The following is a 24,399-nucleotide window of genomic DNA, read 5'->3' on the forward strand; positions in this document are numbered from 1 at the left end:
GGCATCACACTGTCAGACCTTCACCTTGTACTTTGTTTGCAGTTCACTGGCATTGCTGGCAAGTCTTGGCTGTCTCGGGACGAACAATTGAATTTGTTCCTGGGTGGAAGCGTCTGCCGAAAAGTATTGCGGAATTTGGTAATCACGGACGTTTGTCTGGAGGAACTTGTAGGGAAGGCCGTGCCGTGGCGCCTTGACCCCGTGCATACCCCACGCTCAGAGAGGCCCACGAGTCCAGCTCGGAGTCCCTCGGGCGCGGAGTGTCGCCGGCCAGCCAGGCTCAGACCACCGCCGCCGGATCCACCGACTCCACCGCCGGTCAGCCGGTCCGCGACGCGACGCGACGGCGTGGCGGCTGTGTCCCTCATGAGATAAAATGTTTGGCCGCGACCCTATACACTCTCCGCCCCTCCTCGTCCCCCCTCCCCTCCTCTTGGAAAGGCCTGCTGGGGCCGCGGGGCAGCCCGGGGCCTTCTAGACCGCCACCGCCGCCAAGTTGCTTGCTGCTCTTCTCGGGCTGCTCGCTGCGCGGACGCGCCGCGTCTCCGCGTCCACAGTGGCGCACGCCCCGCCGTCCGAGCTGCATCCGTTGCGTTGCCGGCCCACGCCGTGGACGCCGTGTTCGAGGCAGTGTAGCGCAGTGTAGCGAGGGGAAGCACCCAGTGCAGGCTGGCGCACTTGGCGACGTCGGCGCGGACCAACTCAGCCGGCCCAGCAGCGGGCCGAAGCTAGCCGCAGCCCTCCAGCGGGGACGGGACAGGCCCCCAGGACTACCCAGGACTACCCAGGACCATCCTGTCCGGGGCTCGGTGCTCGGCGAGCTGGACTTGTGCCCGGCCGGCAGAGGATGTGCTTTGACAGATAACCGCAAGGCGAGCAGCCGCCTGCCGCCCGCCCCGCCGCCACCCATTGTATAACTGTCAACTTTGACCCATAGACAAACAAGCGTGCCAGCAGCACGGTGCCAGTTTGGGCGAGACAGGCCCCGGGACTATGTGGCGTGCTAGTGCTAGCGCGCCCAGCCAGGCTCAGTGCGCAGGGGTGAATTTTTGAGTGTCGTCTGAACCTGTGTCGCCGCAGCGTCGGGGCAGCCTAGCCTCCAACATGGCCTCGTCGTGGTGCGGTAAGTGTTTGAGTGTTCGGCGCTGCGATCGGCAGCCCCGAGGGCAGCTCCGAGGGCAGGGCAGTCCCGGCTAGGGCCGCCGGTTGACAAACAAGACGCATGCAGGCCTGCCGGGTTATTCAACCGGCAGCGTCATTGTTTCCAATCTGCAATGGGCATCTGCGCTGTCAAGACGATAGTGAAGGATTGTCGCCAGGACTGCGAGTGGATTGTCGTGCTGGAGGGGTAAAGAAGGGGGGCGGGGGGCGCTTGGAACATTTCCCGCCACTTTCCCAATTTTGTTTCCGAGGGGCGTTTTCTAAATTTACCGCCCCTACCGCTGCACCCCGAGTACTAGCCACTGTCGGCCTGTCAATGGGATGACCGGGGCGCTGGGGAGACGGGGACGGGGCGGGGAAGGCAGGAGGGTGAAAAACAAAAAGACAGGCTCCGCCTACTCTACAGACGCGATGCCCGATAACAGAGCGTGGATACGAATGCTGGGCACAATACAGATAAAGGTTTTTTTTCGTACCTCAAGTAACGTTTCTCTTGGCGCCAAAGTCTGGAGTAGGTAGGCAGGCCGTGATTCCGGTTTCGTTGAGAAGGCCCTTCGGCCGACCGAATGCAGAGGCACTATAGGGCCGCCCTCAGGGCTGCGTCACTGCTGATCGATTGATTGATCATCGATTTCGAGACATCGAGACTCGGCACTGACGCACGTGCACCGGCGTAAAAGTGAAAGGGCCGTCATCGCCGTGCATTCTCAGCATTCGCGTTCGGCGCGGCGATAACTGGCATCAATAACTCGCATCAATTTAAAGGGAAGGCGCATTACGCCAAGTGGCCAAGTGCTCACGTCGTGAGGTGACCAAGGCTATCGCGGGCACGGCGGGCACGCCTTGCAAGTCCAAGTGCTGCACGGCGCGGCGTGCGGTCGGACAGGAGACGTGCATCGCCGCCTTTTTGTGCAGCCTCGTGGGGCCATCCTCTCTCCCGTCCAATCGAGGGATAGGACCATTGCACTTACTTGATGTGGGTTCAAGGCGAATTTCGAAATTTCGATACGCTGTTTCCCTTTTTAAAAAAAAAAAAGTGGGTCCGCGCGACTAGTTCATCTCTGGCGTTCACAAAAAGAAGAAAATTGGGGATATGACGCAGAGGCAATGCGTCGATAGTGCGCGTTGCGGACAAAACAACCAATTTCACTACGCACGACGCGCACGACGATGTGGAATGTAGAGCGACCCTGACCAACTTGTGATTTTGGTCGCCGATAAGAGGCCTAGTATCTCCACTCCTCTGCCTAATTTTGTGACGAACTGCGCGTCCGAAATGGCGCCGTCGGAGTGGCTGCTGCCGAACGCCGCGTCCTTCGTCCCTCCGCTTCGGGCGCAGCCAGCCATCTTGGGGCGGCGCGGCGCAGTGTTGGGGCACGGCGACGAACACTTTCGGTTCGGTTCGACAGCGATCGTGGAAGCGGTTTCGGGCGGCCGGCGCGCCCGGCGGACGCGATGTGTTGATAATGAGGCATAAGTCCGCGCGGACCCCGCCGTGCCGTGCCGTGCCGCTGCCGCTCAATACGCGGAGGACGGGCAGGCGCCACGCCACGCCGCGTCTAGCTATCGTCGAGAATGGTCGGGAAACTGGCCCAGCCAGGCCGCCGCCTCTGACTCATTTGTTTGCAAGGCTTTCTTTCGCCAAGAACGCGCTTTCTTGGGAAAGTTTTGGCGCGCACCGTTGCATTCGCTGCATTTGCCGCGCCGTAACTGCCTCCCTCCGGCGAGCCCGCCGGCCTGGTCTTGGTCGGCTCACCTGCCAGGGACGCGGGCGCACAACTGGACCAGCCAGACAACTGCTCTAATTTCGAGTGCCCTTTCCGACGGAGTTTTGCGGCGCCTATCTCTGCGCTTTGCCAAGACGGGATGTCCAGGGCCCTTCTAGTCCCTAGACTGCGGGTCTGCAGGGGGTGTCTGCCCTGGCCTAGGTCTGACCGCGACAGACGCGTCGTCGGACTCCGACCTAGGGCCACCCGTGGCAACCCGCCAAGCCCCGAGCCACGCCAGGCTACGCCCCGAGAGGCCCGAAAGGCCGACGCGACGCCGAAGTGGTGGCTAGACTATCGCTATCGGGCACCCCTCCTCCCCCCCCCCCCTCCATTGCCCCCGGCGCTGCTCTCTGACTTATTGTGTCCATACGAAAGATGGCTGAACCGATTACGGGTCCATGCCGGTTCCCTTGACAGCGTCGGACAGCCTCGGCGGTGCAGCACCTTGACGGCTGCTGGCAGCGCTGGCAGCCACGCGGGGAGTGCTTCGCAGTGCTGCGTCTGCGTACCGAGCGGGCCGGGCTAGAGAGCCCGGAGCGCCGTGCAGGTAGGCAATGCTGCGGGGTGCACGCACAGGTGTCTCGGCGTTGCCTATCGCGCAGGTGTCGGGCGCTCCCGGCCCCCCGGCGCGCTCGCTGGCACGGCCGCTCCGCCGCCTTCGCCAGAGAAGTGGGAGGGGAAAGGGGAAAAGGGGGAGGGGGTGAAGCAGCCAACCGGCCACCGAGATTGAATGAACGTGCGACGCCGCGACGATACTCGTTGATCTTGATAGGCAGTTCGCGGAAGTCCTCGCGGGTTGAAAATTCAGCTGGGTAAACTCGCTACTCACGAGGCGCGGGGCGCGGTGTTTGCGCAGGCCTGCCCCTGGCGCTGCTGCTGGTGCTGCTGGCCTCGTCCGCGGCGGCCGAGTCGCTCTTCCAGGATGGCGTCGAGTCCACGTTCCGGTGGGACGCGGCCATCGCCACGGGCACCAAGCTGCCCGTGCACGTGCTCAGCCAGTGGCTGGTGTCGGGCACACTGCGCGTGCAGGGCAGCCCGCACGACAGCGCGCTCATCCAGGTGGCCGACGTGACCACGTCGCTGTGGAACGGCGAGGTGGGCGCGCTGCCGCCCGTCGCCGACCCCGTGCACGTCCGGGACAGCCCCCTGCTGGGCGCCTTCCGCGCCAGCTACGCGGGCGGCAGGGTGACCAGCGTGGAGCTGCTGGACGAGGAGCCGCTCTGGGCGCACAACATGAAGCGCGCCATCGCCAGCATGCTGCAGGTGGACCTGCAGGCCGCCAGGAACGCCGCGCAGCCCGTCGCGGAGGTCAACGAGGTACCCATTCATCATTATCATTGTGCCTGACTAAAGCGGTCCGTAAGAAACTACAGTGTTTCAGAACCCTCACTTACCGCCGTAACTACAGTCAAAACTGTGTTTTGAGTACTGCGAATCCCGGCACTTGACGGTGGACACTGTAGTTTCGCGTTGAAGGAATCACACACTCACAGCCACCTCCAATCTGCTCCACAGGAAACGGTGCACGGCAAGTGCAAGGTCAAGTACATCGTCTCCCACGACAGGGGCAACCAGACCGTGCGCAAGTTCACGGACCACAAGGGGTGCGTGGCGTGGACGCAGGAGAACTGGAGCAACATGGCGCCCCTGTGTCCGTCCAGCCCGCAGGTAGCTTCTTTGTTTTTTGTTCTTTGTTTTTCTTTTTGGCGGGCGAGTCGAGAGTTAGAGCTTGAGTTGTTGCGTCCAGGCGCAACAGGTGCAGTCGCCCCTGACGTCGCACAGCGAGGCGGTGTACACGCTGTCGCCGGCCGGGGAGGGCGGACGGCGCGACCTGGTGCACGTCAAGTCCAGCGGCATCCTGCTGCTGCAGCCCTTCCAGTCCAACGCCGAGATGCAGTACATGCAGGCCACGTGAGTGGGGTGGGATTTGATTTGATGGAAAACGAAATGCGGCGTTAACCGGAGCGACCCCGCTGGCCCGCAGGCAGACGCTGACGCTGCTGAAGATCGGCGCCGTGACGCAGCCCATCGAGCGCAGTGGCGCCACGCGGCCGTCCAGCCTGGCCTACGTGCACGCCGTGCACCAGCCCCTCGCCAAGGCCGCCGCGGAGGAGGCGAGCGCCAAGGTGAGGACCGCGTCGACCGCGTCGCTGTGTTCTGACTCGCCGACGGGCTGCTTGTAACACAGTCCTGGTGGTGGCAGGTGATGGGGCTCCTCGAGCGCATGGCGCAGCAGCTCGGCCAGTCCAACGTGGTCCCGGACCCCGACAGGCTGCACGAGCAGACGGCCGTCCAGCTGCTGGAGATCCTGGTCGGCCTGGACTACGCCACGCTCGACCAGCTCCACGGCTCCGTCATGGTGGGCACCAGCTACGAGCAGGAGACTATGGGGTGCGTCGTGCTGGCCATGTCAGCGGGGGTGGGGGTGGGGGTCGCCCATGCCGGGTGCTCATGTATCCACGTCTGCTTTGCCGTTCGTCTAGGAATCTTTTCCTGGAGCTGCTGCCTCAAGTCGGCACTCGCGACGCCGTCCTCCTGACGATAAACCTCGTCAAGGACAGGAAAGTGACCGATTGGACGGCCATCCACTTGCTGATGGCACTTCCCTTCTACCTGCGGCAGCATTCCCTGGCGCAGCATAGCCCCGAAGAAATGTTGCAGGCTTGTGAGGTGTGTTTGTCTATGTTGTGCAGTTACCGAAAGGAAAAAAAAATGGAAATGATTTTTTAAACATACTTGTGACATGAAAAAAAAAATTCCTTGGTGCTCTTATTTTTAGGCAATGCTCTCTATTGAGGATGTGAGTAATGATGTTAGGAAAACAGCTGTTCTCACTTTTGCATCCCTGGTGAAGAAAATGTGCAATGGACGATGCAGGGCAGAGACAATTGAAAAATATATAAGAATATACGTAGACAAATTCACAGGTAAAATATTTTTGAGTACAACTTAACTTCAATTTGACCAGTGGTTTTTGTGATTTTCACAACACGTTCTTTCAGAAAGCACATCCTATGAGCAGCAAATGTTATATTTGGAGGGTCTTAGCAACATGGAAATGCCTCAAGTTGTGAATTTTCTTGAGCCTGTAATTCAAGGAAATGTCACAGACCTTTCCAGGCATTCTTCCCACCATATACGGTTCCTTGCTGTATGGGCTACCATGAGCACTGCACCTCATGCCCCAGCCAGGGTAACAACTTTTCTAACAAACTCAATCAAAAGTTATTTGGTCTTAAAACTGAATTTATTGTGAACATTGAACCATTTTTATAGGTTTATAATCTATATTGGCCCATCTTAACAAACTCTTCAGAGCATTTGGAAATGAGAGTGGCAGCTCTGACTATGCTGATGGCGTCCGTTGATAGTCCAGCAAGATACTGGTCATTGTATTGGTACATCAGAGGTCAGACTAATAACCACTTGTACAATTTCTTCTATACTACTCTTCATTCTTTAGCACAAACAAAATACCCCTGCTTTTCACACCTGTAAGTCTGCTGTTTAAAATCTTCAAATTTTAATGCAATGCAGTATCATTTATTTGCTAATAAATACCAGTTTCATTAATTTTTTAAACTTTTTTTTCAGTGCACAGGCTGCATCACAATTAGTTCGAGTTGTGCCTGAACCAGAGGATCGTACGTGGCCAACGGGAAACTACATAACTGATTACGAGCATCAATCCCTGGGAGTAGGAGGATTCCTGCAACTTTTCATGGTGGGAAGTGAACGTACATTCCAGCCAACAGTGATCTACCTAACATTTGGCAAACATGCATCTCAACGCAAACTGGCAGATGTTTCTGTAAGTAGCATGAAATAAACTTATAATTTGAGCCTCACTGGAAGAAAATCTCCTCACTAGTGTCTTCTTGGTTTACAGGTGTATCTGAAACTTCAAGGAGTCAGTGAAACCTTTCAAGCAGCTGTCATGAAAACAGACTTTTCAAATATGAAAATTCCACAACTTCTGGAGCTGCTGCTCTCATTAAAAGTGCATCCAAAGTATCCTGAGCCTATACACATCGAGTTTTTACTGAAAAGGGAGGGGCGCGTGATTCTATGTTACCATTTGAACAACACTGTCCACAGCTTAGGCACATGTAAGAGAGGAAAAAAATGCCAATACTTGTAAAACGCATGAAAATTTTCAGAATTTAATTTTTATAATTATTATTCAGTGAGGGACAAAATCACAACTTTCTTCAGCCGGTTCCATGTGAATGCCCAACGACTTTGGTATCCTGTTCTGTTGGAAATGACACAACCCACTCTGCTCGGTACTCCAGCTAATATTCTATTGACGTCATCGGTACTAGCATCTTTACGAGGTGATTTCACTCAACATTCAATCACCAGAAGTATTGTAAGACAAAACAGACTTGATGTGAGGTAAACCACGCTAATTTTCATTATTGCAATGGGAAAATCTTCACTTTCAACTGGCAATTAACCTTTTTAATATATATTACAGATTATCAGTGAGTGTGGACACAGCATTAAAATCTTTCAATCCTCTTAGTGATGTTTGGCATGGAGTTGATCGATCTCTCGGATTCCACGGGCAAATTCCTTTCATGTGCAACATTTCTCTGGACACCAACGTTCATGTCAGCCTTGGCCCTTTAAATGGTTAGTCTTAGTCATAGTTAAAACCAAAATATATTTTAAAGTTGAGTTTAACAAAATTCTTCTAGCCTAGGTAACATAAAGGAAAGTAAAGAAAGAATATTTTAATTCTGTTCACTCTGTTCACAGATACTCTTGGGTCGGTTGGACATTTGCGTAGTGGTGTATTTGTTCAAGGTCTAGCAGCTGAGAATGCTTTGTTTCATCACTGCAGAAAATGCTTGTTGTACCATAAAGTCGGTGCTTATCAAGATAATCCCAAAACTGTAAGCCAAATTAACACCTTTGTTCTCAAGAAACTACTTTTGTTTTCAATTGCTCATTTTATTTATTTTTTCTAGCGAGATGTGGTAGACTTGACTATTGAGGATGTAGGTGCAAAACTACAGGTCTCGTTGTTTGATTGTGACCGTCCTTATAGCACTTTGGACTACATCAAACTTGGGGCTGGTCTTCTGGACCCTCACACTAACAACTACCAGTAAGTGGCACATGCTGGTGTCAAAATGTAGATTCATAAATTGGATGCAAAGAAATTTTGTTTTTGGTTTTACGCAGAATGGTTCCTGGTGGCTTACCTCTCCTGGGCCTCATTCACCTTGCTGATGTAGCATTAATTCAGGCCCCGCGGGGCTCTTGCGGAGTCATTTCAACCCTACGAACAGTTGGAAGTAGCAACACTGAGGTGCTGGTCCATTTCTCTTTCCTAATTCAGGGTGTGCTTATGAGCAGTACAGGTTTTACTAACATTATTTTTCTTTACTTTTGTGTTAGTTGGATCTGGCAGTCAGAGCATCCACAGACGTCATCCCTGGGGAACCGACTGAACCACTCCCAGGGGGAAAACAAAAAATTCATGTGACATTAAGCCATAGAGAACGAGGTCAAGAAGTGCCTTTGCATCAAATTGAAGTTAATGCAATTCATGAAAGGTTGGCTGGACATGCTAAACATGATCTGAAATTGAAGTTAACTCGTATTGTGAACGGAACAAGGGTATCTATGGTAAGAAGACAAAAAGAATTTGAATTGAATTAGATTGATTATGCTTGCTCACAAAATAAATCAATCATTTTCATTATTCTTTTGAAAGATGTGCCTGGATGCAGATTGGAATATGCCACCATGGCATCCAGACCTCATTCCACTCTCAGACACCATTACAGGAAACCTGAACACAGTCTGGGGCAACAGTGGTGAGCATGAAATATAAAATAAATAACTTTTTAAACAGTAATAAATATTATAATCTGATTTGATAAATGAATGCAGGAATGTATTGCCCCAGAGGTGCCTCCTCACTCAGCCTCAAGGCAAAGGCTGAAGCGACAATGGAACAGCTTGCCTTGGCAACTAGCGCTGCAACATGGCCCTATAACCAATGCAAGAAAGACAGCCTAAACAGGGAGGAATGGGGTGAAACTTTCACTCCCTTCACACCAGCATGTCAGGAAGAGGCAAGGCAACTCGCTACGCTTCGAAAGTATACGGCCACATTGAAATATGAAAAGGTTAAATTCTTGAATGTGATTTAGACTCTACTGATTGACAAAGGAATGCAACAATAATTATCTATCTCAAAAATTGCAGCTTCCGCAAAAGTTGGTTTCTCTTTCACAAAGATTAGCTGGGGTTCTGGAACTTCTGCACCCGCTGAACAAAGAAGATGCTCGCCAAGAATTGACAGCAATTGTAGAATTCCCAGTAAAAGAACCTGTGGTTAACATTTCACTTAATTCACGTGATTTATCATGGGACTACTCATCTCTTGGATTTGCTCCCTTGCTATACAATGCCAGGTTCCCTAGACCAAACACAAACTTGGGTCTTGTCAGTGAGTGTTTGTTCATTTTTACACATAAATCAAAACAACTTAGCTTTTATCACTGGAAATTAATTTTCTCCTCCTTTGTTACAGGCTCATGCATTGTCACAACAGCTAGGGTAATTTCTTGGGACAATGCTACAGTTACCCACCCTCTTTCACCCTGCTACACCCTTGCTGCTGCAGATTGCACAAGAAACCCAAAGTTTGCGCTGTTCATGAAGAAAGTGAAGGGACCCAAGCCATTGGTGCGCATTGAAATAGTTCAGGTGTCTTCATTCTAGTGACTCCAAACTCAATTAAATATCTTTCTCATTCTGTCATTTCAGGCGGTCAAGCTGTACACCGGCGGAAATTATGTTGAGCTCATCCCTGATGAACAGGGCAAAATCAACATAAACATAAATGGCAAGCCTGTTACCAATGCAGTTCATGGTTTCTCTTTCCCTATGCAAGATACATACTATTATTTCAAGTGAGCAAAATTGTTTTAAAAATGGAAAAGAAGTACCAGTACAGTAGTTTCCTGATCTAATACTGACATAAATCCTGTTTTCCTCTGTTTTTCAGAGTGTGGGAAAAGCCTGGCGGTTTATATGAAGTCGATTCAAAGAGTTCTGTTGGGTGGCTCCAGTACTATGGTCACTCAGCTCTTTTCATGCTTGGCCCTGGTCTCTACTCAGGAAATACTTGTGGTCTCTGTGGTGATCTCAACAGTAATGCTGCAAACGACTTCAACGAACCTCTGTATGTTGAGCAGTGCAATGCAAGCTAGAAGAGAATGGACATTATAGAAATTCATTGAGATCTGTACCGTATGCCTGTTGTTCATGGTACAGATGTATGACTCTGATCTGTAAAGGATCATTTGTCTGAAGTATTGAGAAAAGCTTAGGGTGTGCTACACCATGATAGTGACTCCAACATGTGTGTATTGTACTGACTAACTCAATGCTTATTTCTGAAAGTAATTGGACCATCACAAACCAGTGGCAGTGATTTTGTGTTATCAATGACCCAAAGAAAGAGTTATAACATTTAATAGGTTGCTGTAAAATTACAGCATACATAACATTCTATAACAGTTCTTCAGGAGATTAATTCAGTTTCACCTGTCAATGACAGGGACCATATATGTACAAATAAAAATAAGATCACAATAGCAGCTGTGCCTCCAAAAGCTCAACTCAACAAATAGAATAACTGTCTAATAAACCAATATTGGACACATCAGCAAGGAAACGTGATGTATCACTTGCACACTTCATGAATGGACTTACTGAAGCAGCTATTAACATTTAAGAAAGAACTTGTAGATACTATGCACTTAAAAGTTCATTCCACACATTATTTCAGTGGAATCATATTTGTAATTTGTATTTAATTTTTAAATAAACAAAGTAAATGTTACTTTGTAAATTTACCTACTAGTCCCCCACTATCAGTTAAAAAAATAGAACTACTATTTTGAACTACTCATCATTCCAAATAATGCCCAGTGATTATATAGCAATTTCACCTAAGTATTGTTCAAGGGAAACTGAGTAAAATATTCAGGTAGTAATCTAGGAAATTCAAATTGTTGAAATTAGGTGGCCAATAAATGGTAACTTTCTGAAGATTTTACCTATGCCTCTAAAGTACGTTATTTGATATGGAGTTTCTTCATAAAATCGTTTCCATTTTCCAAAAACTAAAATCTTAGTAGCACCTTTCAGAAAAAAAAAAGCCAATGCGTTCATAAATTATAACAATTATCATGAATGGCGTTTCTATGATATAATAAAAATATTACTACATCTTCTTGGTAATGAAATACATATATTCTTCAGAATTATGTTAACTGGTTACTTCCAGATTCGCATGTAGGGAAAGCCATTGCTGCCGCTTAAGATTAACATAGTCAACAAAGTCTTCACCTTGGTTTGTTGACTTCTCATCGGAACGTTTTTCAAGCAGTGATGCATCTTTAAGTTGTTGATGATTACGTTGATAGTAAAAGACAGCAGCCAATAGATGCCAAACAGTGAAGTCTGGCCAGAGAACATCTGTGAAGTATACACAGCTACAAGATACCTGCAATAAAATTAAACGAAGTAAAATTTTGTTCGTTTCAATAATAAACTGCCGGGGTTTCATATCAACAACAACTGCCAATTCATACCTGCCAAAGCAAGAAGTCACTGAGTCGAACCTCCCCTGATGTTCTAATCAAGAGGTCTGGAGTCGGAGAATGATTAGTGTACAATGTTTTGGACAGCAAATTTTGGTTAACATTTGGTGGTGATAACACACCATCAACGACACCTTCAACTGTTTGTTTTACACATTGTGTAATTTCTTCTCTGGCTGAAATTAACATAAGAATAAAAATGTCAAAGTTGTTCACCCAGAACAGCATTTCATTGAAATTAAAATTTTTATCAGTCTTTCTAGCTTACCAGTGTATGCATAGGCAATATTTAACACAGCTCTGCTGTTATTTTTTGTCACAAACATTGCTTTTGCCATCATCTTTTGTAAATCTACAGGTAATAAATCAAGATTTCCAATAACCCGAATATGAACACCATGCTCCATGAGCTTGTCTCTGCAATAAAGAAGAACCCGGTAACCCACAGGTATACAGATAATAAAAAATGCAGCGCTATTATAGTCAAAATTTATAATCAAAACTTACGTTTCATCAAGAAGTCGCTGAAATTTCTGACGTGCCAAGTCCATAAGTGCGTCTATTTCCTCCTTCGTTCGTTTGAAGTTCTCAATACTAAAGGCATACACTGTAACTTCTTTAATACCTAACTCTAAACACCAATGCAAAGTTTCTGCTAGCCTGTCAAACCTGTTGGAAAATATCAAATTTAAAGAAATGAGAATAAAATAAAATAAAAGTATGCGATCCTTGTTTAAGCAGAGAAGCTTCTGATGTGCCTTTGACGGCCACTCAGGTGCAGTGAGCATCTACAAAATCTGCATACCCTTTAGAATGTCCTTCTATTTTCTGTACTTTATGCTTCTTGGCATATCGGCGATTTCCATCCATGATAAACGCTACATGTTGAGGAACTTGCCCACTGCCTACAACATGAACTGCCATTTTTTGGATCCATGTCAAGGTATTATCCCTAATCCATGACATTATGGTTTTGACGTTTGAACTTCAAGGGCCTGGAAAATAGGAAACTTGATAAAATTATTTTTCTGCAGTGACAGCATGATGAGCGCTTAGCAGTACTAAAATATACATTACAGTGTTAAGCAATACATCCAAGACAAAATTAAAGGCAACTGGCGCGAAAGCAAATAAGGTCTTTTTCTAATGACAGGGACATGAATCCACGTCAGCGGACGACACATGAGTGGAACAGGGACGTAAACAAGAGGAAAACCTAACCTTAATCATTCATTTTTTCAAAGGGAAGTGAAAGGATCCGAGACAAGGCAAGTAAAAGAAGAATTCAACGAGTTTAAAAAGACAGCAACGACACAGCGTAGAATTCTGTGGGTGAGAGAAAATTAGTTGTAAACACGTACCTAATGATGTTTGGACGTACCGAAGGAAGTAATCACAAGGATAAAATAGTCCTTCAGCTTCAGCCCAGCAGACGCTCAGCTGACGAAACTGGAGGTCACTGCATTAAACTAGAATATGCCCTAATTGTGTATGAAAAGGGCATTAACAGCATTTTTCATCTAGGTACGAACCCGATGAAATATCCGTATCTCAAAGTAGGAATTGGAAACCTAAAGATAAATCTTATTTGAAAGCTAAAGTACATTTAAACGAGCCGGCGGGATACGCTGGATACAGGTGCACCTATGGTTGTCATTGTCACAAGAAAGTACGATTTGATAATCATTCAAAACTATCTCAGATGAATGAAAATAAATAAATTCAATTTAGCAATTCCAGGGGATGTAATTTTTGCTTGCTGCAATACCCTTTCGGACCGGCTTGTCTAGAAGAACTATTTCCAAGGCGCGGATGTGTATGGCTTGGTCAGTGCGCGAACGAATGTTGTGAGCGAGGCGACAAGAAATGAGCACTTCACTGGAAATGGTAACATGATCGATCAAAAATACAGTCTTGTTTCTGTAACTACCCAGATGTATGACTGCACTTTGTAGTGATAATTATCCCCACAATGGACCCAAGTTCTAGTGGGTCTCAGGGTATGGACCAGAGAGGTATGTCAGGCTACAATAATGCTCCTTGCACGGACGAAGCATAAAGAGGTTGGGATGATATTGTAATGACCGTTAACTTTTTGCAGAATTATATTTTCTCATCACAAAGTTCTTAGCTGCCGGCCCATGTCGTGAAGCTGCCGAAGTACGTTGCATTGCGTTGAAATAATCTTGTATTTTTGCGTTGGCGAAGGGTTGCTTAACGAACGTGATGTGTGTTTCAGGTTTTGAGGCGCGAGATAGGACTACATGGGGTGAGTAGCTCAAGCTTGTTTACATTTGTTTGTAGTTTCTAGTGTGCTACCGTATGATGAAAAGGAGCACGTGGGTTTAGTCTGTCAAAGTGTTCGCCGGGGGGGTCAATACTCTCTTGTTGTATGACCAATATCGTTGTTCTGCTACAGCTGTTACCCAAAAGACTTGACTGGGAGGGAGAGGAACATGATCAAGACTTTGATGAACTGGTGAGTGTTTTTTGCAAATTCCATACATTTTTAGTATCGAAATTATGGATTGCTATTTAAATTTGTTCAAATATTTGTAATTTTGTAAAAAATTAAAACAAAGTCGGTGAAAATTGATCGCGAATCGCCGATGACGTCTCTAGTCAAATCGGCATTAATTCTACCTTTTGATGGTTCAAAATAGTAATTAGCGCCCAAAACGGCCAATTAATTTAAGAGACCTCATTTGTCCTTTATCCGCGCCCCCTCCCCTCTCTTCGTGCGTCGTTCATGACGTTATCGTCTTCATGGCACGGCGGACCAATGGGATTCAAGCTTACATGGCGGACGGAGCAGAAAGCTTGTTTCCTTCATTGTGATTGGTGCAATTCACCTCCGTGATTCTTTTGACGAGATTGCACCTTATTTTATGCAAATTTATCCTGTCTTTGAATTATATTCTTTGATCACCTTTCTGATTAATCTGTAATCCTCAATTATTTTACCCCTTTGAAACGAATCTTTGAGGTTATGTTGATGAAGTCCGAGTGCACAAAGTACACTAAAATTTCTTTTATTGAGCCTCTATTACCCACTTACATATATTTATTCCATGTTTTATTCATTCATTTTTTGTCATTAAATTTTAAAAAATTCAAAATATTATTCTAGCAGAGTTATTAATTTTTGGAATGGTCATTCTGCTGCTTTGCGTTGGATACTCCTCAATTCTTAAGTTTTGAGCTTAATATGTCAAATTGCTCGGCAGGAAACCAAGTATCCTCATATTGGGCCGCAACACCTTGAAAAAATATGTGCCCGGGTACCACCATTATTGGATAAAGAGTTCCCTCCCGTTGTCAAAAATGTGTCATCTCTTCTTGGTGCGGGCCGGCAATCTTTGCTCCGCACAGCATGGCATGTTACACGGCAATGGTACTCCGTCCGAGAATATACTGTACGCCTCCATCAGGAGCCACTTATGGATCCACCCAAATTTACACGGCAGCACAACATAGGTGAGCAGCATACTTCTTTGTTCACTGTTATGTTTTGCTTTCCCCACTGTGTATTAATGCATTGCTCTTTCTATTGTTTTAAAGTTAAAGCATTGTTTGGGCGAGAGACATCAGGTCCACTCAATCGTAAACAATGTGCTGGACCGAAATTATATGATAAACTCCAACTTTACCGCAGAACATTGGGCCATCTTTCTGCTGTGTACTGCGTCCTCTTTGAAAGGACTGGAAGATATATAATTACTGTAAATAATCTAGTTTCAGAATTTTTCTGTAGTGTATTGTGCTATATTTTTCTGAAGCAAGCTGTAATGCTGTTATCAATTGTTCACAGGGTGCTGACGATTATTTAGTAAAAATTTGGAGTGCAACTGATGGTCGTCTGTTATCAACATTGAGGGGCGCTTCATCTGAGATCACTGATATTGCTGTGAACAATGAAAATACCCTTCTAGCAGCTGGAAGTTGTGATAAAATACTGAGAGTATGGTGCATGCAGTACTGCAGTCCAGTAGCTGTTCTCACAGGGCACTCTGGTATGATCACTTCTGTCAACTTTTGCCCTGTGGTAGTGAATGAGATACGATATCTTGTCACTACAAGCACTGATGGGTCTGTGGCATTTTGGTCTTATGTTCACCAGCCAAATGCTCAGCAAGGGAAGCATGTCAAATTCACGTATGTCCTTTTTGTTGTAAAAACCTTTTCCTTCAATAATAATGAGGTTGCAATGGTCTCATGTTTTACGTAACATCTCTGCAGGTCGCGGCCAATTCAGTACCATGAAAGGATGCGCCCTGGACAAGCCCAAATGATATGTGCGTCTTTTAGTCCCGGTGGTATGTTTCTGGCTGCTGGCTCTGGAGACCATCATGTGAGAGTATACATGATGGAGGGAGATGAAGGGCCGCACAGAATTCTTGAGACAGAAGCCCACACAGACAGAGTTGACTCCATTTGTTGGGCTCACAATGAGTTGCGTTTCATATCAGGGTCTAAAGATGGAACAGCTAACATATGGTATTATGAACGACAGCAGTGGAAGTACTCAAAATTACAAATGGCACAGAGGCTCCCTGGGTAAGTGTAGTTTTGATCAAATGTCTCTTATTTATCGTTAGGTTAGCTGAACATTATCTTTTATTTCAGGGAAAAAGAACCTGAAGAGGATAGCAAAATTAAGTTAAAAGTTATGATGGTGTGCTGGGATTTGACTGATCGCTTTGTCATCACAGCAGTGGGTGATCACACACTCAAAGTTTGGAACTCGGACACTGGCGCTCTTGTACATGTGCTTCTGGGCCATCAAGATGAGGTCTTTGTGTTAGAATCCCACCCTTGTGATCCTAATGTCCTCTTGAGTGCTGCCCATGATGGCAATATGTTTATTTGGAATATTTCCACTGGAACACCAATCAAGAAGTTCCAGAACCTTATAGATGGGCAGGGCCATGGGTCAATATTTGATGCAAAATGGTCTCCAGATGGCACAATGATTGCTGCCACAGATTCCCATGGACATTTAATAACTTATGGACTTGGCACTGGTGGTGATAAGTTGCAAAATGTGAGTTCTCTTATTCAATTAATGGTCTTCCAGTGTGCTCATTATTGATCAGAATGTCATGATGGATGTATTGGTTTCCCTTGTGCTTGCAGCTTCCCAAAGAACTTTTCTTCCACACCGACTACCGACCTCTCATCCGGGATGCTAATCATTATGTGTTAGATGAACAAACACAAATGGCCCCTCATCTGATGCCACCACCTTTCTTGGTGGACATAGATGGTAACCCTTACCCTCCATACCAACAAAGACTGGTTCCAGGAAGAGAAAATTGTTCTACAGATCAATTAGTGCCCAACATTACTGTTGGTGCTGGAGGTATCTATTGATTTTTCTGAAACTATCCATAGTATACCAGTTTATCAATTCTAATCAAAATTATTTTGTTCTTTCCAAATCTTTTCTTCAGGTCACCAAGAAGTTATGGGTAATGCTGATCCTGTCAATCCTCGGTCACACATTGATGAAATGATTGCTGCGTTGGCGCAACGTCAGAATTCAGTTGATGAAGCTGGGCCAAGCAATCAGCAGAGGGCTGGGCCCAGTGCTGGCCCAAGTCGCACTCCAGCTAGAAGTGTCACTCCAGGTGGAAGCAACACTCCTGCTGGCACAGGTGCAAGCAGTGCTGGGGGGAGTGTCAGAAACAATACATCACCCAGAGGAGGTATAATACCGGTAGTTGTTTTTACATTTTTCAGAATTTTCTGATGTATATTTTTCACCTGTCACTTTGTTCCTTGCATTTATTTTAGGTGGACATCATCTGGTGGGTATGCGCAGAACAGGTGATGTCGAAGGTGTCCGGCAATCCAGTGGTAATTGGCAACGGGATAGCAATCTTAGGTGGACAAAACGGGTTCTTATTCCTCCACTTTCTAAGTGTGCTCTGCGAGCAAGACGTCATCACTTGTAAGTTCCAAGAGGTTTTAAAATCTATAAACTGCCTGATAAATTGTCTTTAATGTCTCCTTTTGTTTGATTTACAGCACTCAATATTCAAACCTTGAATTAGAGCAATACAAGAAAGAACAGAGAAGGCGACCAGTTATGATAACTGTGACAGCTCCAACTAGAGGTGCAAACAAGAAAATGATTCGAACTGGAACTCTTAGAAATGGAGCCGTTAGAGGGATATCAAGCTTAAGAAGGTCTCAGAGGTCAAATTTGGGACAGTTGGATGACAGTGATTATGAGGTATTTGCTAGTCAAACATCAGCGTGTGCAATAGAATAATTTTTGTATAGATGTTTGACCTTAATCCTTCTTTTGTAGAACCCTGACAACCTGGACTTGGGCAGCCAATCTTCTGGCAATGAGGAGGAGGCACCTGTCCCTGTAAGCAACAACCGTTCTCGCACCCGCAGAATAGATTCTTCAGAAGAAGAAGATGTGGAAAGCATTGGGTCATCATCAGCTGCCTCCACGTCAGAATATTCTGACTGGATTGCAGACCAAGGAGCAAGTTTAGAACCACCAAAACGGGCCAAAAAGAAGCCTGTGAGAGCAAGTGTAAGTGTCCCCAACGACACAGTTTGACAAAAGTTATGTGTAGCTGTACCTATTTCTCTCTTGTAACTTAATCTCAATTCTTGAAACTTGCAGGCCAGAGCAAGGCGAGGTGCTGCCTCTGTAGAAGATTCACATTCTGAGGATGAAACTGATGACAGTGATGAACCTGTCTTGGAACCAGATTCTGAAGAGGAACGTAAGAAGAGACCAAAGCCGAAGCCAAAACCCAAACCCAAAAGGAAACCTATTCCCAAAGTAAGACCAGAAAGAATTTTCTGTTTCAGTTCTACTTATGAAGGAATTTCTTAATTAAGTGCTTAATGTGACTATGTGACTTTTATTTTTATGTAGGCTCTAGCTTCTCTGCCTCCTGGTGCTGAGCTTCCAGAAGCATTTAGGCCCTCTGAATGGCTGGCACAAGTCGTACCAAAGAAATCACCTTACAGCCCTCAAATGGGTGATGAGGTGGTCTTCTTCAAAGAAGGATACCAGAAATATTTGGCAGCAGTTAGAGAGAAAAAGGTGTATGATGTAGATCTTCGTTGTGAACCCTATGAAAAATTCAATCTTCAGGTAAATTTCTACCTTGCATGTCCTTATAAATCTGTATCTTTCAGATAATATTAATCGTCTGTCTCTCTTCCCTCACAGGAGCCACAATTAGTGAAAGTTGTCGGAATTAAATATGAAATCAAACCTCCTCGCCTCTGTTGTCTGAAACTGGGTATTCTTAAGCCTGATGAGCCTATGAACAGTTTCTTCACGCTAAAGTATCATGATATGAATGATGTCATTGACTTTTTTGTGTTGAATCAAACCTATCAGCAGGCAATGCAGAGGAATTTCCAAGAAGGTATGAACTAACTTACCATGTAGTCAGCTCATCAAAGACCTAAGTAGTGTTGCTAATGAGTATATTTCTGTCCAATAGGTGACCAATTTAGAAGTATGATAAACGATGATTGGTGGACAGGAGTCATAGAATGTAAATTGGACAGAATATCACCTTTTTTGTCCATAAGAGTTCAATGGGATTCCCAAGATTCAGAATATATGAGCCCATGGGATCTAGAACCTGTGGATCCAAACAGTGAGTATTTTCAATCAGAACTTCTTTAATTGTTACATTTTGTGCATTAATATCAACATTTTTTTTTTTCAGGGGTTCCAGAGGAAGTGGGTGGTTCAGTTCCTGTGTTGCCTGAAGAAATTGAAGCTACACTTTATCAACCCAGTGAAGAAGAATGGCCACACGGTGGAAGAGAGGAGTCCACTCGGCGCATACTCCGCGGTCTTGAACAGGTTATGGGACTCTCTATTGCTGAAGATTTCCTTACACCTGTGGATGTGACCTTGTACCCATCATATGCGTTCACCATAGAGTATCCCATTGATCTCTCTCTTATCAAGGTGCTGATCAATATTTTTAATAAACTGTATTTTGCTCATATTTTTTTCTTGCTTTTAACTTTGTCTCTCGTAATTTTCAGGAACGGTTTGAGAACAACTTTTACCGACGCATCACAGCAGCACAGTTTGACGTTCGGTACTTGGCGACCAATGCTGAGAAGTTCAATGAACCACATTCCCCAATAGTGAAAGCAGCTCGAATTGTGTCAGATCTCTGCTTAAAAATTATTGCGTAAGTTTCTAACTTATAAAATTATATTGAAGCCTTTTACTATTTTTTGTTGGCTAACTATTTTGTTTCTGTGCTTATAACTTAAAAATATTGGCTCCCTTAGGTCACCCACTGACATAGATGTGTCAGAAGAGTATCATCAAAGTTTGAATGGTTATCACTCATCACCTTCGGGTTCTGAAGAAATTGATGTTGATGATGATCCTGACCAGCCTGGACCTAGTAGTAGAGTGAAAAACGTTGTGCGGCCAAGACCTAAGGGACAACGGAAGTCGGTACGCCAACAAGCTCTCAGTATTGATCCTGAAGACTGGAGACGTCAGTGTATTGATCTCTTGGAATTGATATGGCAGCAGGCTGATGCTGAACCATTTAGGTAATCATTTTCACCTCTTTACCTTTGTCGATTTGTGCAGAAAATTTTCTAATTCCTTGTTTATTTAAAATCATTAGGGAGCCTGTTGATACTGAAGATTTCCCAGATTACCTTCAAGTAGTTAAAACACCAATGGACTTATCAACTGTAAGAACAAGACTGTTAGATGGAGAACATGAGAACCCCCATGACTTTGCTCGAGATAATAGGCTCATATTCAGTAATTCTAAAAGTTTTAACACCAACAAGCACTCACAAGTAAGTCTGATTTTTACTATGAACATCCTATTGCAAAGGCATTGACTTTCACTCGTTCACTTCATAGCGATTGGCTTTTAAGTTTGGGAGTTTTATCCTTTGCTTGGTAACCACAATTCAAATACTGTACAGTAAAAATCTGAGTAGTCCCCTCTCTGATCCAAGATTCCAAGAGGAAAATTCCCGCACTACAGTTTAACATTTTAATCCCAAACCTTTCACTCTTGCTTCTCGTTCCTCATGTCTCATGCTTTCTGTTTTATGCCATCTAAGGAAATTGAGGAGGTGAGTTGAAGATCAGCCTAGTCTTTTCTTCAGTGTCCTCCTTTATTTCTTTCACTTATCTGGTCAATTGTTGTTTTGTCTCTTTTTCTTACGGACGTGAGGCTGCATCCATGTGCTGTACTGTCACATCAGTTAGAAATTGCTTATTCCAATGGTTTTGGCTACATGTATCAGTTACACTTGATTTTGGCTTTCATACAAGATGATCATCCATGCATTGCTGTTTTTTTTAAAATTGACATAGCTGCACCCGCCTTTAACTCATTTCATTATATTTTCAAATATTCTATTCTTAAGAGTCTTAACTCAGTCAGAACTCCTGTGCATACTAATTATGTTCATTCCCATCATTTCTAGATTTATGCTATGACATGTCGACTCTCGTCTTTGTTTGAGGATCATATGAAGAAAATTATCCATGATTGGAAAACTGACCAAATTCGATCCAAGACTTCTCTTTTAAAAGGCAAAAAACGAATAGCGATGCTGGTTGCAAGTGGAACTGATGAAAGTGGTAAGGTTCAGGTGCACAAATTGGATTTTAGCCCTGCAAACTTAAAAAAAAATAACCATGGAAATTTGTTTTTAGGGGGAGACAACACACGACCTACAAGTCGTGCCAGTAGTCAACCCAGTAGCAGTGCTGTTGTTCCAAGTGGTTCACAGCTAAAACAGAGAGGGGTTGTCAACGATAATAATGATGATGATGATGACGACCAGGAGAGTGAGCAACACGATGATGATGATGAGGAGGAAGAGGATATTAATGTCCCTGGACCAAGTAAACGTGTGTCTAAAGTTAATGGTAAGAAACTTTGCAAACCACATTAGATTTGTGTTGGAGCCATTTTTGAGTTTTATCCTTATATTCTGTTTTTTTTTTTTATTTGAAAGGTGTTTCAAATGGACATGCTATGAAAAGATCCGCCAGAGCATCTACTAGAAAGCAGCCTGCATTATCGAGCCATGGCTCAGAAGATGATGATGATGATGAAGATGAGGATGAGGATGAGGCCCCACCAGCTCGGCCGGCTAGAGGTGTTGCAGCTAAACGTAAACAATATGATAGTGATAATAGTTATGGCTCATCTCCCAAAGAAACTAAACGCCGCAAAACGTCTGCTGTTCAGAGGAATGCTTCAAATTCCAACTCCAGGGCTTCTTTCAATGACAGTGATGACTCTTCAGTTTCTGCTTACAAACCAAATACTCGATCAGTGAACGGTCATGCCAAAGGGAAGGGCAAAGGAAAAGGGAAAGGAAAAGCTGCTGCTAGACCGCAAAGACAGAAAAATGGGAAAAAAGCCGTGCCTCATGACGATAGTGATGATGAGGAGGATGAGGATGAAGAGGATGAAATTGTACAGAAGAAAAGACCTGCAGCAAAGAAGACTTCAAAGACTGTTGCTGAAGACTCAGAAAGTGGCAGTGACTCTTCAAGCGAGAGTAGTAGTACTGAAGCGGCCGACGATAGTGACAGCTCTAGTGATGAGAGTGTTGATCTGCATGCTCCTCCCTCAAAGACGAGTCGTGCTACTCGAAGTAAAAGCAACTCTTTTGGTGCTGACAAGACCAACAATGAGGATGAAGATGATAGTGAGGAGGAAGAGGAGGAGGAGGAAGAAGAAGAAGAGAATGATGCAAAAGCTGGTAGTCGAAATGACAGTGAAAATAGTAATGCTAATTCTGACTATGATGACGATAAAGAGAACGAGGAGGAAGAAGAAGAAGACGATGAATCTGTCACAGGCAATGGCCGCTCTAGAACTAGCCGAGCTCGCCGGAAGAATTACAATGAATCTGATAGTGATGACAGTGAAATTTCCAAAAAGCCAGCAAAGAAGCAGAAACAAGGAAACAGGCCAGTGAGAAATGCAACTCGAAATCGACAGCCTATGCAAGATTATGCAAGCAGTGATGACGAGCAAGTGGCTTCTAAGGCATCTAGTCGTCGAAGTAAAACAACCAAACCCAATTATGTTGAAGATGAATCTGATGATGAGCCTATGACCACTGTTAGTAGTAGAGGCCGTGTTCGTAAGGTAACAGAAAAAGCCCGTGCTCTTTACAATAAACATTAGAAGCGAGATGTCCAATGGTTTACTGAGCAATTGACTGATATGTAAATGAAGTCACACCATGAGTTACATTTTCATTTTCAACTCAACCAATGACTGAACCAATTGGCCACATGCTTGTGTGTAATTGTAGTTCTGAAGTTTTGTTTATCTGTTTTGGTGTGTTTGTACTATTTCTTTTGTTTTTACTATATCAATGTGTAATCTCTGACTTGTGTAGGTGACATAGGTGACATCCCACCCATTTCTGTAGGATTTCTCTATGGACAACTCTCTGATCTCAGAAGTGAGATTTTTCTCTTACTTTTCTCCGGGGCACTGCCTTTGATAATGTGATAGGCATTTACTGATATTCAGTGATGCTTTTAGGTAGGTAGTAAATACTTTTTAAGTAAGTAATTCTAGAAAAATGTGTTATAATTCAATAAGGTTTGTAGGTTTTCAATCATGGTATGAGGCTTGTAGCTGTGAACTTGGAATTCAAATTTGGTGTGAAATCATGCTCTTGCGCAAGCTTTATTTTCAAATAGATTTGTGATTGCATGTGTGTACTTAAAAATGACCAACTTCATGGTAACTGATGAAGTGTTACGTACTTCTGGGAAAGAAATGTTTGCTGTAACTCTCCCCACCACTTATTTTGCCTTGTATATTTTTCATTTCTTGTTTCCTGTTGTGAAGTCTTGTGCACACTTTTGATTGAAGAGTTTTGGTTTGGTTGTCCATTCTTTTCTTCTTTTCCTATCTTATCAACTTACTCTTTCCCAAACTCTGAAAAATTTGCATGATTTTATTTTTGTTGTTTTCACATTTTTCTCTTGACTCATTTATCGGAGAAGTTGGTGTCTCAAATGTGTGCCAAGCTTGGTGGGGAGTGTTTGGATTTGGTAAAATGTACAAGCTGATTTTCCTGTCAAGTTTTATCTAGTTCTTTAGTCAGTGAAGCAACTAAGATGTTTCAGGCCAACAATGGCCCTAGATGTGGGAATGTTATCTAGTAGTACAGTACTTTGTGAATTGTGTACAGTGGAGTGATAATGATGTTCTTTAAATTTTGCAGTGCTCATTGAAAATGAGCTATGCTCCAGCAATATGACTTAATGTTTATAAGCCGTCTATTTTTGTAATTATATGTGAATGTACATTTTGAATAAGTGCAGGCTTATGTTCTGTATAAATTTGTAATTAATTGTGTACAAAAAAAAAAGTTTGTGATGTACAGTTTGCTAGAAATACTGCTCAAATATGTTCCAGTTTCATTACTGCTCTTATGGTTAATTCATTTTTGTTTCATTGTTCCCCTTATTTTTAAAAATGTTCTTTATTTAATAATGTCAAACCAAATAGCAATTTAAAAGTCTGGTAATGCTTTTTCTGTCTTTTATTTTATATGTAATTCTGTTGGTTTCTGTTTTTCCTTTCTTTTAACCATTAAAAATGGAATCAAAACACAGCTTGCCAATTTTGTTTGTTAAATTTAAGCTCATTATGTCTATTTGTTTATTGATATCAGATGGGTACTGATGAAAAAATAAATTATACGATCACACAATAGAAAATTGTCTTTTTCTTTACTTGTGTGGCCCATCAACATCTGTGTAGAGCAAAGGTTCTTGGAGGCTTCTTGCTTGGAGGCTTCATAAA

General features: G+C 44.6%; 3 protein-coding genes across 7 annotated transcripts; 2 read left to right on the top strand and 1 right to left on the bottom strand.

Annotated features, from left to right (window-relative positions):
* The first annotated feature begins 554 nt into the window (after positions 1–554).
* On the top strand, positions 555–10,800 carry LOC117652899. The gene is made up of 24 exons (XM_034398105.1): positions 555–1,123; positions 3,787–4,247; positions 4,446–4,598; positions 4,678–4,841; positions 4,915–5,056; positions 5,134–5,321; positions 5,414–5,600; positions 5,710–5,857; positions 5,933–6,123; positions 6,207–6,424; positions 6,525–6,741; positions 6,820–7,039; positions 7,118–7,328; positions 7,411–7,568; positions 7,695–7,831; positions 7,907–8,046; positions 8,124–8,250; positions 8,340–8,570; positions 8,659–8,761; positions 8,838–9,076; positions 9,156–9,399; positions 9,484–9,638; positions 9,720–9,865; positions 9,961–10,800. The coding sequence occupies exons 1-24, from the start codon at positions 1,105–1,107 to the stop codon at positions 10,163–10,165; spliced, it is 4,404 nt and encodes a 1,467-aa protein (XP_034253996.1). The 5' UTR covers positions 555–1,104; the 3' UTR covers positions 10,166–10,800.
* Positions 10,415–13,078, bottom strand: LOC117652901 (dehydrodolichyl diphosphate synthase complex subunit DHDDS). 4 transcript variants are annotated; one of them, XM_034398115.1, is made up of 6 exons: positions 12,945–13,078; positions 12,369–12,558; positions 12,071–12,232; positions 11,832–11,980; positions 11,555–11,739; positions 10,415–11,466 (listed from the first exon to the last, which is right to left on the bottom strand). In XM_034398115.1, the coding sequence occupies exons 2-6, from the start codon at positions 12,527–12,529 to the stop codon at positions 11,230–11,232; spliced, it is 894 nt and encodes a 297-aa protein (XP_034254006.1). In that variant the 5' UTR covers positions 12,530–12,558; positions 12,945–13,078; the 3' UTR covers positions 10,415–11,229. The 4 variants fall into 4 exon arrangements, with proteins under 4 accessions (XP_034254006.1, XP_034254005.1, XP_034254008.1 ...); XM_034398114.1 differs by having other exon boundaries at positions 12,925–13,066; XM_034398117.1 differs by lacking the exon at positions 12,945–13,078 and adding an exon at positions 12,785–12,802.
* Positions 13,079–13,402: 324 nt separating this feature from the next.
* On the top strand, positions 13,403–24,306 carry LOC117652898 (bromodomain and WD repeat-containing protein 3). 2 transcript variants are annotated; one of them, XM_034398104.1, is made up of 26 exons: positions 13,403–13,578; positions 13,665–13,723; positions 13,803–13,832; positions 13,983–14,042; positions 14,791–15,040; positions 15,125–15,285; positions 15,375–15,718; positions 15,803–16,120; positions 16,190–16,607; positions 16,700–16,925; positions 17,017–17,271; positions 17,360–17,516; positions 17,594–17,801; positions 17,880–18,116; positions 18,210–18,371; positions 18,468–18,689; positions 18,768–18,969; positions 19,048–19,206; positions 19,279–19,526; positions 19,607–19,758; positions 19,862–20,134; positions 20,212–20,392; positions 21,035–21,191; positions 21,267–21,482; positions 21,572–22,719; positions 22,976–24,306. In XM_034398104.1, exons 1-26 carry the CDS (start codon positions 13,536–13,538, stop codon positions 22,982–22,984), a joined length of 5,895 nt encoding a protein of 1,964 aa, XP_034253995.1. In that variant the 5' UTR covers positions 13,403–13,535; the 3' UTR covers positions 22,985–24,306. The 2 variants fall into 2 exon arrangements, with proteins under 2 accessions (XP_034253995.1, XP_034253994.1); XM_034398103.1 differs by having other exon boundaries at positions 13,404–13,578; positions 21,572–24,306.
* The last annotated feature ends 93 nt before the right edge of the window (positions 24,307–24,399 follow it).

Source organism: Thrips palmi, unplaced genomic scaffold (genome assembly GCF_012932325.1).
Source record: "Thrips palmi isolate BJ-2018 unplaced genomic scaffold, TpBJ-2018v1 HiC_scaffold_7, whole genome shotgun sequence".
Classification (NCBI taxonomy): domain Eukaryota; kingdom Metazoa; phylum Arthropoda; class Insecta; order Thysanoptera; family Thripidae; genus Thrips; species Thrips palmi.